The 14107-nt window shown below is 37.1% G+C and overlaps 1 protein-coding gene across 7 annotated transcripts in view; it reads right to left on the minus strand.

Annotated features, from left to right (window-relative positions):
- Positions 1-986: 986 nt before the first annotated feature.
- CARD19 (caspase recruitment domain family member 19) overlaps positions 987-14107 on the minus strand; it is a 45681-nt gene continuing 32560 nt past the window's right edge. For 2 of the 7 annotated variants that reach the window (XM_074283046.1, XM_074283047.1), the window contains exons 3-7: positions 12530-12683; positions 5889-5948; positions 4913-4984; positions 3039-3107; positions 987-1353 (exon numbers count right to left, since the gene is read on the minus strand). In XM_074283046.1, coding sequence (XP_074139147.1) covers positions 1238-1353; positions 3039-3107; positions 4913-4984; positions 5889-5948; positions 12530-12683 — 471 coding nt within the window. In that variant the 3' untranslated portion in view covers positions 987-1237. The remainder of the gene's footprint in view (positions 1354-3038; positions 3108-4912; positions 4985-5888; positions 5949-12529; positions 12684-14107) is intronic. The other 5 variants (XM_074283049.1, XM_074283050.1, XM_074283051.1 and 2 more) reach the window with 3 other exon arrangements.

Raw genomic sequence — 14107 nt, forward strand, 5'->3', positions numbered from 1 at the left:
TGAAAGGACTACCCAAATGGGGCACATTAGAAAGAATGCTGAATTTGGACTCATGACTCCAAATCTGCCCTTCTGCTATTCACTACCTGTGAGACTTTCGATATCAATTAACTTCTCTGAGCCTCAGTTTCCCCAATTACAAAATGAGATTGGACCTCAAAAGCCCTTTCCATTTCTAAGATCTTTGTTCCTGTTTGAAGTTCATAGTCCAGCTTACTGAACTCTTTATTTTTTGTTTAACTGCTATATTTTTCTGCCTCCAATTATCTACAGGGTCTTCCATACTCCTTCCAAATATAATCTCACACATTATGCTGAGTCTTGTCTATGAATAAATCTTATGCCTTCTGGCATGATAGTCACACTGGGATAACTTTAATTAAAAAAATGTTTTGGCTTCTTTTGAAATGACTTTAAATGAAAACGTAGTTACCCCTTTGTTGTAAGCACATAAAATTTTTTTATTCCAAAAAATTCAAGGTTAAAAAAGTTTCAAGAATAAATTCATAATTTATTCAAAATTTAATAAATTTATATTCTATTATAGCTCTTTTATCCATGAGAAAGTGGTCAGAGAAATTCAAATAATATCAGTCTTTGAAAACTATATCATGTAAATGTGAAAATATGTGTAGAAGAATTGCACATGTCTAACATGAATTGCTTCCTGTCTAGGGAAAGGGGTAGGGAGAAAGGAGGGAAAAAATTTGGAACACAAGTTTTGCAGGGGTGAATATTGAAAACTATCTTTGCATAGTTTGAAAATAAAAGGCTATTATTTTTAAAAGGAAAGAAAACTATATTATGGAAGATAGCTATGTTCTTCCACAAGTGGTCCACCTGGAAGTTCTCTGAAGTATCCCTGCAAACACTGCTTGTAAGAAACAATTACTTACTCTTGGGAAACTTTTACATCATCTTCAAAAGAAAGACAAATAGCTTAAGACCCATTCCCATTTATTAAATATAGCCATGCTCTAAAGTTTGAGTTAAAAGTGATTTTTATTGAAGTTATAAATATTTAAAAATAAGCCATTAAAAAAATAAATGATCTGCTCCCACCAACAAAGCAGAGGATACAGGACTGACTCTTGGAATACACTCGCAATGATACAGTCACCGCTGAAGCAAGGTCAGGCCAGGCAATCTTTGGTATAAGAACTTCATATATACTAGAAAGATGTATATACTCCATCAGAGAGTAGGAGATGAGAAGACAGAGAGAAACACATTTGGTTCATGGTTCATTGGAGCCTTTTTCCAAGTAGGCTAACAAATAATGACTGACATGTTTTCCAATGATGATGGGAGAGAATCCTATAACTCTTCTGGCTCCCCTGAGAACTCTGGGATCTGAAAGAAAACACAGAAATAGGAGGAGAACAAAAGATCATGTCAAGGACAAAACCTCCCCATAAGTCCCCTTCTCGAGATGCTTCTCATGGAGAAGTTTTTGAATAAGATTGTTAAGGGGCAGCTAGGTGGGCAATGGATAGAGCACCAGCTTTGGAGTCAGGAAGACCCGAGTTCAAATCCAGCTTCTGAAACTTGATACTTACTAGCTGTGTAACCCCAGGCAAACCACTTAACCCCAGATGTCTCACATAAATATACCAAAAAAAAAAAGATTGTTAAACAATTATGATAGTTGTTTTCCATCAGCTCTATTGTAATTTGTCTCTCTGTTTTTATACTTCTCTCTTTTAAAACAATCCTCCAATCATTCTAGATCAATGGCTGTCACCTGCCAGGGCTGTCTCTATACTCCTGGCACCTCATTCTTAAGTCTCTTTGATCAAAATGAGGTGCATTCCATGTTGGCTGGCAGCCCCTTCAAATGGGCTAAACAGGGAAACAGTATGAGTCTCTCCCTCTTAAAGATTGGCTGCAACAGTAGAAGCGTAGAGGAAACTACCCTTGCTTCTGGTCTAAACTTTGGGGAAGATGAAACCTGGGATACAGAGAAGAAAACAGTCAAACAGTGAAACATCCAAACTCATCACTAAGGAAGAGCTCTTGTGACTGCCCAAAAGGGAGGTTTGTAACTATTCTGTTGGAGAGCTCCTACTGAGCACAAGTGGGATCCCCTGGAAGATCAAGAGTGACAGCATAAAACACTCATTGAGTTAACCAAGTTTTCAACTAAAAGTTTTCTAGTGATTTATAGACACTGGGAAAAATTCAAGAAAAGAAATATCTGATGGATAAGCACTAATCAGTTGCATTAATCCAACTGAATCAGAAAACAAAGTGCTTAGTTTCTCTAGAAAGACTTTAAAAAAGCAGATGGTCCAGACCTGGTCCTCCTTTATTTCCAATGTGGCTAGAGAATCTCTCCCTTGGGAGGTAAGGGAGGGAGGGAGAAAAAAGTCTGGAACTCAAAATCTTACAAAAAATTAATGTTGAAAATTATCTTTAAAAACATTTTTAAGTGTGAATCCCTCCCTTATGGAATTTTCATGGAAACATGACTTAGAGAAGAGCTTTATAAAATCTGAAGGGGGCAAAACGATTATTAGCAATTATCTAAATTATCTAGCTACAACATTCAAGCAGCTCATGCTAAGCTATTTGATTCAATTCACCAAACTTTTACTAAGTGACTACTTAACCACAGTGCTAAGCATTGGGTGGAACATAAAATTTAGATAATCCAAGATCCCTTCCCCTGAAGAAATGGTGGAGGGATGGGGAGGACTATGGCATATATTTAAATAACTAGAACACAAAATAATGCATGGTCAGTGCAGAGAGGACCAACAGAGATATATGTGAAGTCCAAGGTCAGAATCTGCAATGCTACATCTCCATGAATTTATCCTCCCTCACTCAGCCAGCTACTTAGTTCTTTTCAGTTGTACTAGGTGATATCTGGGAGCTTACTTTCATCCACCTACTGGTTGTAGGTATTTATTCAATTTCAATAGCTATGTCTCCCCACCCCCATCCTCATTTCTATGGGTCTTTTAAAGAAGGTACCCAAGTGTTCCTCTGCTATGTTCCTTTATGCTATTGAATACCGTCATTTATTCACTCACTCGAATGCCTTTGGCACCTATTGGGTGCCCAGCACTGTCCTAGACGATTCAAAACTTGCTGCCTGCAGACTGATAGGAAAACCAAGTTAGAGAGACACAGAATCACAGAATCTCAGAGATGGGAGGGACCACTGTGGTTGCGTGGCTCAAATTCTCTCCTCTGCAGAGGGGCAAAATCATTGGCTTCTTGTCACTAAAGACTGATATGATAATATCATATTACTAAGCTGTTCAATTAATTAACCAGTGCTCCTTTGTGATTATAATGATCAAACTTGGCTCTGGAGAGGAGAAAATGTATTTCTCTACCTTCTTTGCAGAAATGGGAGACTATGGGTACAGACACTATCATACTCTCTGCCCCAACTTTTTTTCATTTTTTCCTTTGTTAAAATAGATATCTTTTCTTGGTATGGACAATGCTATCCACATTCAGAGAAAGAAATATGGAAACTGAATGTGGATCAAAGCACATTATTTTCATTTAAAAATCTTTTCTTTTTTATGTTTTTCCCCTGTTTTGATTTTTTTGTTATAACATGACAATATAGAAATGTGTTTAAAATGATTGCACATGCATAATCTATATCGGATTGTTTGCTGTCTTGGGGAAGGGGAAATAAGGAAGGGAGGGAGAAAAAATATTGAAACTCAAAATTTCACAAAAGTGAATGTTGAAAATTATATGTAATTGGAAAAAATAAAATGCTATTAAATCAAAAAGATAAAATAAATGTGTCTCTCGGAGGAAAGGAAAAAGGGAGATATTTTGAGATAAAGTTGGCATAAAAGCAAAATATATCATTTTTTTTTTAAAGAAGTCAGCACTCCCACTCTGCAGGATCTGCATATACATGGGATAAAAAACACACTCACCAATAATAGTGGGTACTATAGCTTCTTGGTGAACACTGCAATGTGCAGACTTTACTTGATAACAGAAAAAGAGGAAAATATTGCTTCAACTCATAAGCTCTGATTCATTCATTTAAATCATGCTAAAATGTCATTTCTTCTCAGTAAAAGAGATGAGAATTGTTTTTAGTTTTGTGTTTGTTTGTTGTGCAAGTGGCTCTTCTGGGTATGGTCCCAATAAAGCAATGACCCTGGAGCAGCACTAAAGACTTAAGGTGTCTGGGACCCATCAAGAGCCTCCCTGTTTGTCCTGAAGGTCACCTTTCCACTCTGACATCTCCTAGGCTCCAAATCTCCTCATATGTACATCTGTGGGTCTGAGACATACATTGCCCAGAGACTGTGACTATTCAAATTATGGGACGAGAAAAACAGGAGGGATTTGACAAACTGATTTTTAAAAGGGGGAAGACTGCATTTCTTAGTGAAGAGGCTGCAGGGCCATTATTCTGGAGGATTTCATCTGGCTGGTATACAAGCTATCCTTTGCATTTTCTTGGGAAGGTGTAGACCAAGGGACTCTTTCAGTGCTGCAATTCTGTGGTCCTGGGAATCCCATGCAAAACCAAAAGGTTCTTTCACTGTTACTTCCACTGGTGAGAAGATGGAACAACATCCCTGCAAACAGGCCATCTGTTTTATGTCCTCATGACTCATACTGCCTGTTTGGGTGAGCTTGACAGTGTAGAGTATTGTAATATAGATACATACGGATGCCATAATAATAACAGTGCCTCACATTTGAACAGGACTTTTAGGTTTCACCATAAAATACGAGAGAAATAGATTTCATTTAAAGTCATGGCAGGGGCAACTATGTGGTGCAATGGATAGAACACTGAATCAGGAGGATCTGAGTTCAAATCTGCACTTATTAGTTGTGTGAACCTGGGCAAGTTATTTAAAAAAAAAAAAGAAAAAGAAAGAAAAAATAAACACATTGCCAAATTTCATCCTACCTGGTGAGCAGTAATAAATCAAGAAAGCTAGTCCTGCAGCCACACTGAAACAAGCAAGAAAAAACATGGGACCTGAAAGGCAAAGAGAAAGAAATAAATAACATGTCATCTGGAATTGATCCCACATGAACCAACCTTCTCCTTACAGAGACAGAAGAGTCAAAATAGAGGATCACACATGGTCAGTATGGACTGAATCACAAACAAGAATGAGGTTCATAAGTCATAGACATGCATGCAATTCTATTGGAAAAAAAAAAAAGTGCCATCCATATATTCCACAGTGGAGCAAGAGACAAGACTGGTACAAAGGCAAGCTTTAGAACACAAATCATTCAGCGTGGGAAAGTGGTGGGCACAAATTTAAAGGCCAGGATGGAACTGGCTGAAAATCTGCCCCCTTCTATTTAGGCAAAGTGAAAGCAAAGTCGAAACAAATCCAAACCCAAAGGACAGGAATATTCCAAAATGGGGAAGATAGTGAGTGAGAAGTGGAGTATAGACTCCTCCTTCCTGCCTCTCCCAGTCCTTCTCTTCCAAACCCACAAGATGAATAAAGGAAGCTGCCCATTTCACACACGATGAGATAGCTTCTGAGGTTCGGCTGAGAGGGGAAAGGAATTAGGCTGGTCTCTTGCATTTTTTCCAAAAGCATCCCAATTTAGTTGATTGGTTTAGTTTCAACCTACCCCACCCCTTTTCCAAGAAGACACAAAGTCCATCCAGCATCCCTTTTGAATACATTTTTTATCCATTTGGAGAAAGCTTTGTTTTCTGAAAAAGCAAAGAATTTAGGTGGCTGTGATGAGGGAAAAGTATGGACAATTTCCTGTTATTCAGGAATAAATCAAAACCCAGAAGAAGCAGCTTCCCATCACCATGGTGACTGGCACTTTAGAAGTACATGAACAGAGAGGTAGATGGAGATGAAGAATTTAGTGGAATGCCCTCCAAGGGGCTGATATGTTTTATTTACCCCTGTCATTTAGATTATATTTCTCCTTGTCAGGGTCTAGCTCTGTGGAATCTGAGGTTTCTAGAAATAAAATAATACACCAACCATTAGTTTGGAATCTGAAGCAAAACATGCATTTCTGGTATCAAGTCATGAAACAGTGAATGAAAGAAAATCATTAATAACTGCTTTTCCAATTCAGATTAAGCATCACATGAATAATTCCCATTTTAAAGACATCTTAATAAAGTAATACATTGTACTTTTAGAAAGTTGAGCTTTGGAATTTCCTCTCCTGCCCTATTCCTCAGAGAGATTTAGAAACTAAGGAGTTCTTTATAATAAAAATTATACTAAAATTCAACTTAATAACATTTATTAAGTGTCTTCTGTGTGCAAGATGAGGAGCAACATAGTACAAGGAATAGAGTCTGGAAATCTGATATCAGGGTATATGACTGTGAGCATGATGTAATTCTCTAAGGAAAGAAGCTACATTTGTAAATTAACATTGAATTTATAGAGGTTTGTTTTCACCCTGAAAATTCCTCACAAAAATGAAATTACATGCTCGGATCAAAAAAGGTACAAAGCATTATGCTAGATGGAGGTAATAATGGATACAAAAACAAAATAGTTCCTGTTCTCAAGAAGCTTACATTCGATAGGGGCTAACTTTCATAAATACCAGGAAGGGGAAAAACAATTAAATGTATTTAAGCATTTTGAGTCCTTATCTCTAATTTGCACAGAGTTAGGATTATGGGCTAGAGAGCTTATGGACAATAACCATAAGTCCTTGCTGCTCTATAACTATGGTTGGTCAAAAGCAATTGTAATCTTGAGCCTCAGGCCAGGAAACAGGTGGCCTGTACAGCTTGGGCTAAGTCAAAATCACAACTGCAAAGACATATTGGCAAGCAGCATTGGACAGCAATTAGTATTGCCCACCTTGAGGGGGTTTACCCAGAAAGCACCAGAACAGCTATATCATTTTCACAGAATACCTATCAAACTATAAATTCAAATGTAGCTGCTGTTGTATTCTGACCAAAGCTGCAGTTGTATTCTGGACACCTCAACTGTCCAAAAGTTTTGACACATTTTTTAGCACATTTTCCAGTGGGAAGTGATGGGTATAAATATTTGCTTCCCAGAAAGCATGTGTCAAAATAATTCACAAAAGTGGAATCAACTGTATGCTGTAGCTTCTAAGAAAGATGAGTATGATGAGGCTATCATTTTGTCAGAAGGCTAAAAGAAATATGGTTGGTTTTTCATTTCATAGTCAGGAAACTGGGACCTGAAACCATAATACTTGCAATGATATTTATAGCCTCAGTTCTTAGCTCAATTCCCAGAACACAGGTTTTTAATAAATGTTTGTTGATTGACTGATTGTGGTGTCATTAACAGAATATTTCTAGTTTGCTTTAATCCATTTAAGAAATCTGATTCTTTGACCCATCAACTTATAAAACTGGGAGAGGTAAGTCTCTCTACAATTCCATCCATCAGAAGAGAATACAAACTACCAGCTCTCTTCCTCCCCAGCCCTGCCCCAATGGAACAAGCATGTGGTAGTCAGTCACCTATCCCTGTTTAAAAGATTCTCTGTTTATACAGGATATGAACATAGGCCCTTCTGGGCTACAGAATTTTGGAAGGGAACAGACAGGATCTTTTTTTCCTCCTTTGGATAAAAGGCAAGCCTGTCTAGGTTCATACAGATCAGATAGCCCTAAGGCAAATTCCAGGTCTTTAAAAGAAGGTAGATATGATACGTATCAAACCTACCAACAACAGGGATATTCTCATGATTCCATCTTGGTTCCCCAGTGACAATCAAGTCTCTCTAGTTGCTACAGGCTTTGAAGCTCTTAACTCATGCTGATAACTGAAAACTACCCTGGGGAGCAATATTTTCCCAAGATGAAGCTGATCAAAAGCTTGCAGTGGATAAATATAACCTCTGATCCCCTCACAAGCCAACCAAAATGAAAACTGAAGCACAAACTACATTATTTGAAATATTTGTGAGGCTTTGACATGGTAATGTATTGCTTTAAAATACATTTTGCTTTAAGTATGTCATCTCTATCCCTAACATTGGCCAATGTGGGAAAATTATTAAGAGCCATTCATTAAAACGGTTCCAGTAATACCATCTCCCCCCACTCTCTCACTCAAGAGAGAAAATGTCACTTCTTCCTTTGTAGCTCCATGTGATGGGAAGAATGGGACCAAATATATGAGCTGGCTCCAACAAAACCAAAACAAAACCCAAAACCCCACAACTTTATAATCTTCAATTAAAAAAATTTTAATTACTTAAAGTGCTACCAAAAGGCTGTAGGATACTTAAATATTGCCAAAAAAAATTTATTATTTTGTATCTTTGTTTTTTCTTAATTGACTTTTAATTTAAAACCTCTTAAAATAGTTACATCATCGTTTACAAATTTTAAAAAAGCTTCTAATAAAATATGAAAATAAAAATTTTAATTGTAAGGTTCTCTGTTTTCTTGTGGGTACCTAAGTACCACAGTGCATAGAGTGTTAGGCTTGGAGCCAGGAAGACTCATCTTCTTGAGTTCAAATGTGGCCTCAGACACTAGCTGGGTGATCCTAGCCTAGTCAATTAAACCTGTTGGTCTCTGTTTTCTCTTCTATGAAATGAGCTGGAGAAGGAAGTGGCAAATACTCCAGTATCTTTGGCAAGAAAACCCTAAATAGGGTCATGAAGAATTGGGCAAAGTAAAAAATGACTAGACAATTGCTTTCTTATGAACAAAAAGAAAAAAGGAACCCTCTCTATCTAATACTCTCAATACACTGGGGGCTATAAACAAATTCTCAAATTAGCTTTCCAATTATAAGTAGAGATAAAGTAACTTAGTGGGTCCAAAACTCTCTCAATATAGCTCTGGGGGTAAGCCATCCTTAATGACCATTTCTCATTCTCTGCACAAAGCATCTTTTCAGCATAATTTACATTGTTAGTCATTCATAAAATAAAATTTACTTGCCTTTTTTCTTCCAAGATGTCTTCACCATAGCAATCTATATACCCTAGATAAAGCCTAATGCCCACTCTTGTTGCCTAAATTATTCTGAAAAAGCTTAATTAAAAAATGAGATCCTTAAAAAAAAACTAAAAAAGAGACCCTTAATAGGCTATTACTCTAACTTCATATAAATATGGGCTGCAGGTACTTTTAGTCCTGCTCTGTATATGAATTATCCTCCCCATTTCACACGCCTTCAGGTTCATCACTTAGTTCCTGGTTGAACTAGAAATCTTAATCTACATGAACTTCAATTCTAATGTAGCTAGGTGGCACAGAGAATAGAGCATCAACTTTGGAATGGGGAGAGCATGAGTTCAAATCTGACCACAGACACTTACTAGTTCTGTGATCCTGGACAAATCATTTAATGCCAATTGCCTTCAAAAACAACAAACTTCAGTTCTGTGGTCATATCCAGGATAAAATAGCATACATACAACAAAGGAATATAGGATTTAGAGCTAAATTTCATTTCAATAAGCACTTATTAAGTGTCTACTATATTCACAAGACTCTAGGGATATAAAGACAGAATGAGAGGTAGCAAGGTATTGTGAAATCCTAGGTAAAAACCCTGTTTCAAATACTCTTTAGCAGTGTGATCCCAAGCAGGTCATTTAACCTCTTTATCTCAGTTTCTTCATCTGTAAAATGAGAGAGTTGGACTCAAGGTGTTTTCTAACTATGATTCTATCAGTTCTTGCCATATAGTCACTCACATTATACTGGAGATGATACAACATTTAAAAAGATAAGTTAATGTAAGCTAATTTAGGGAGAGAGAGAGAGAGAGAGAGAGAGAGAGAGAGAGAGAGAGAGAGAGAGAGAGAGAGAGAGAGAGAGAGAGAGAGAGAGAAAATATGATAACTAAGGGATTATTAAAAAAAAAAAAAACTTCCCTTAGATGGGGGGTATTTGAAATGAGCCCTGAATGAGGTTAAAGATTTTAAGTGAGAGAAGAGAAGGTACTTAAGAGATCTTCTAGTCTAATTCCTTCATTTTAGAGAGGTCCAAACTAGAGTCCTTCCAAGTTCACAAAGGTAGTAAACAATGAGGTTCCCTGAAGACAAATCCAGAATAGTTTCCACATAGTTTAATGATGATAATGATGCTAACACTAAGCATTTATAGCTCTTTAATTTTGTAAATATATCCTTCTCACCACAAGTCTGGGGGGCAGGTGCAATTATTATTCCCATTTTGCAGATGAGGAAACGGAGGTGGACCAAGGTTAAGTGATGAATTCAGGCTCATACCATAAGTGGCTAAGACTGCATTTGAACTCAGGTGACTCACTCTTCTGTTTTTTCTTATTCAGACATTATAGGTCAATTATATGGACATTGCTGACCAAGAATTCCTTATAACAGGTCTAACTTCTATCCCTATCCCTGTCTCTAAAAAAAAGTAGAATAAATTGAGCTTAAAGTAAAGGGTACCCAAATAACATTCTGCTAAAAACTTGGGCATAGCTTCAAATGACTTTAGAGCAGAATCAGGTGAAATCTCATCAGTGTCCTAGGGCTCTCCTGGGAAGCTTATTTTAAAAATGAATAACACTGGATAAAAAGAACTAAGACAGAATGTCAGGACTTGAACCCTTCCAGAGTAGGAGGCAGTTTGAGAAACACGAGGTTAAGAGGGCTTTCTTTGGCACTGAACTCTGCTGATCTATTTTGTATTCTATTTAGAGTAAAAGATAAAAATAAGACACAAATGAGAGAGGATGGTGGTAGTAAAGTGGAAAGAAGGCTGGATTTGGAGCAGAATTCCTAGTACCAAATCCAAGATTCTGGGCTTTCTCTCTTACCACTTGGATGACTGAGACCAAGTCACTTAATCCTGGGGGTCTCAGGTTATTTTTATGTAAAATGAGGTTCAATATGTACTGAAATAACCAGTGAATTTAGTAGTTGTCAACAAATATCTGCTATATTAGCTCTAGATAGGGAACTTGAAAAACAAATCTTTGACTCCTGTGGACCTACATGCTATACCTTGCACAATAGTAGCTGACATGTAGTATAATATTTGGTATCATACTTGTTATTATGACCTTGGTAGTATAATATTCCAATAATATAATATGATTATAATTACAATAATAACCAGACTAATATAATGAGGTCTCACTGACTCTGTGGCTACCTTCACACTGTTGCTAGAGTGATCTTTTTTGGATTAGTAGCTAATCAGAGAGTCTCTGAGAAGTAACTAGGTGACTCAAGTGATGGGGCGATGGGCCAAATCCAGCCTCAGAATCTGCCTGTATGACCCTGACTGAGCAAGTGATTTACCACTCAGTTTTCTCATCTGTGAAGTGGGGATAATAAATAAGAGCAGCTGCTACCTCTCAGAGTTGTTCTGAGGACCAAATGAGATAATATCTGTAAAGGGCTTTGTAAATATTAAAGTGTTATTTAAATGCAAGCTATTAACACATGACATAACAAAGATGTGGAAATAACCAAACCTAACTATACATTGGACTGGTCAGGCCACAAGTCCAATTCTTAGCTCTATATTTTAGGAAGGAGATTAACAATCTAGAGCAGAAGCCTAGAAATTACACCAGATGGAGACTCTGTGGGTGTTTATTTAGTCTGGAGGAAAAGAGGCCTAGGAGAGCTATTGCTGTTCTTCTAATACCTGGAGAGCCATCATGGGCCAGGAGGATTAGAATGACAGTATTCTGTCTGGCCCAGGAAAGAAGAACTAGCATCAACTGGGACAAGTTCCAGGGAAGTAAATTTTGGTTCAAATTAAGGAAATGACAACTGTCTAGCAGTGGAAGAGGCAAACAGGTGAAGCAGTAAATGTTCCATTAGTAGATTTTTCAAGTAGAGAACAGATAACTGTTTGTTGGGGATGGTATAGTTAGGATTCTTATTTTAGGAAGGGGAAACACTCAATGATCTCCTAAGTCCTTTTTAGATCTGGAATTTTTAAATAGCCAAGGAAATTCCTGTGCTGCTAGATCTTCCTTCTTAGGGGTAGAAGTGGAATAATATGTGTAGCTCCATGTATATATATTGTGCAGACACATAGCATTTTTACATGTCAATAGCAACTCAAATGATTTCCTTATGTAATTAAATTCTATCCAGAATTAAGTGAAAATAAATTTTAGAGACTGAAAAGGAAACTAGCCAGGTCTTAGCTGCCTTTTCAATTAAGAGCTTTATGGGCTGTTTTTAAGGTCCCTGGACCCTAAATCTCCCAATCCCCGATTCTCACCAGTCAGTTCAGATCCCAAACTTCAAATAGCCTGAATTCTCTTAGCTTGTTCCAAACCTAGAATTTCTTCTAATGCTGTTCCATCATCTATGCCTCCCAGAAACCCTGGGGAGAGGAGAGATGGGCTACAGACAAAGCATCTACAGGAGAGCAGCAGGGCAAGCAGATAAAGTCAAAAGAACTATCTCTTTTGGCTACTTTGTCACCCAGGGACTTAAAAAACAAGGAGAGTTGCAACAATAGCAAATAAACAGGTTAAAAAAATCACACACAATTTTTAAGCTAAATGCAAACATTTCATACGTGACAGCCACCAAATGAGACCTCAATATGGCTCTCATGGCTTAAACTTACTCATGGCTTTCCTGCTGGGAAGGCTCACATACTGATGCTGGGCATTGATGTACAGAGCTCTGTAGAATTCTTGGCAGTCTCTTTCACCTTTCCTCTGCAGGTGGGTCAGGAGGTCGGATAAACGTATACGAAGAGATGTTTTGGGGTTCCGGAACTAAAAGTCAGAAAGAATGAATAGGACAGGGTCTAAATTAAAAACCCACATGCACAATGAAACCAGTCAATATGATACATGATGCTAGGAAGTGCTTTGAGTTCAAAGCCAGCCTAGCTGTGTAATCCTGGACAAATCATTCTCTCTCTGTCTGCTTCAGCTTCCTCATCTGTAAAATGGGAATAATAATAGTACCCATCTCCCACAGTTGTTGGGAGTATAAAATGAGATAATATTTTTTAAAGTGGTTTACAAACCTTGAAGTGATATAAAAATTATAGTTATAATAAGGATAATATACAGATAAGAATCACATAATATAGGCAGGGATAAATGGGTTGTGATCTATATGACTGAGAGGGTAACCACATTGAGGATACTACAGATGCATCAAAGCAGCAATAATTAATAACCATTCTCTTTTTAAAATTATTTCAAGATAAACAGAAATATGTAGAGAATCATTTTATACATACATACACACATACACACTCCTATTTTTGTTTAATGGTAGTCATCTCTAGTGGAGGGGAGGAAAGAAAAAAAAGGAAAAAAGAAATCTAGCTGATAAATGTATTATATATTTAAAAAGAATAGCATACAAAAGAGTTGTAATTTCATGTGTAATCATCTTTGTTACTATGCTATGTTATGGAAATGCTTATTTTATTAAAAATAAAATAAAACTTGAAGATTTACAGAATGTTTGCTCACAACAACCTTGAGAAGTAGGCTGTAGGAGCATCCTGAGCTTCATTTTGGGTAGTGATGTGTTCTCTGTCATAAAACCAAATAACTATTGGAATCAGGTCTCAAACCTAAGACTTCTCACTGTGGGGTAGTAGAAAGAGCACAACATTTGGAATAGAAGAACACAGATTCAAATCCTACTTCTGTCATTTGCTGCTTTTGTGACTTTGGATGAGTCATTGAACCAAGCATGTTAGAACTGGCTCATTTTTGTCATATTTTCAATGTGAGCATTAAACTTTTGAAACTGGCAAATGCTATAAATCAGGGTTTAAACTTATTCTTTTGTAGATTTCTAGACTAAAGAAAATGATGGAGAAAATGTTAAAAATTCAGTTTAAACTTAAAAGTGTGTTATGTGTACATGGCTATTCCTCTCCTCCTCCTTTCTGAGAGTTTATTGTTAAACATTTACCTGTACATGCCTGCATTTAACCTCTCTAGACCTGTTTCATCATCTGTAAAATGAGGGGATTGGAATAGGTCATCTTTCAGGTGCCTTCCTTCTTTGAAACCTGGAACTCTGGGTGTAGCATTTTTCCACTTTAAATGATATCTCTTTGTATAAGTACCATGTCCCTCCTTGCTCAAGAAATTCAAAGTGTTCCCTGGGATAAAATGAAAACACTTCTGAAAGGCATTTACAACCTGGCTCCAACCTAATTATCCAGGCT

This window comes from Sminthopsis crassicaudata, chromosome 1 (assembly GCF_048593235.1).
Source record: "Sminthopsis crassicaudata isolate SCR6 chromosome 1, ASM4859323v1, whole genome shotgun sequence".
NCBI lineage: Eukaryota > Metazoa > Chordata > Mammalia > Dasyuromorphia > Dasyuridae > Sminthopsis > Sminthopsis crassicaudata.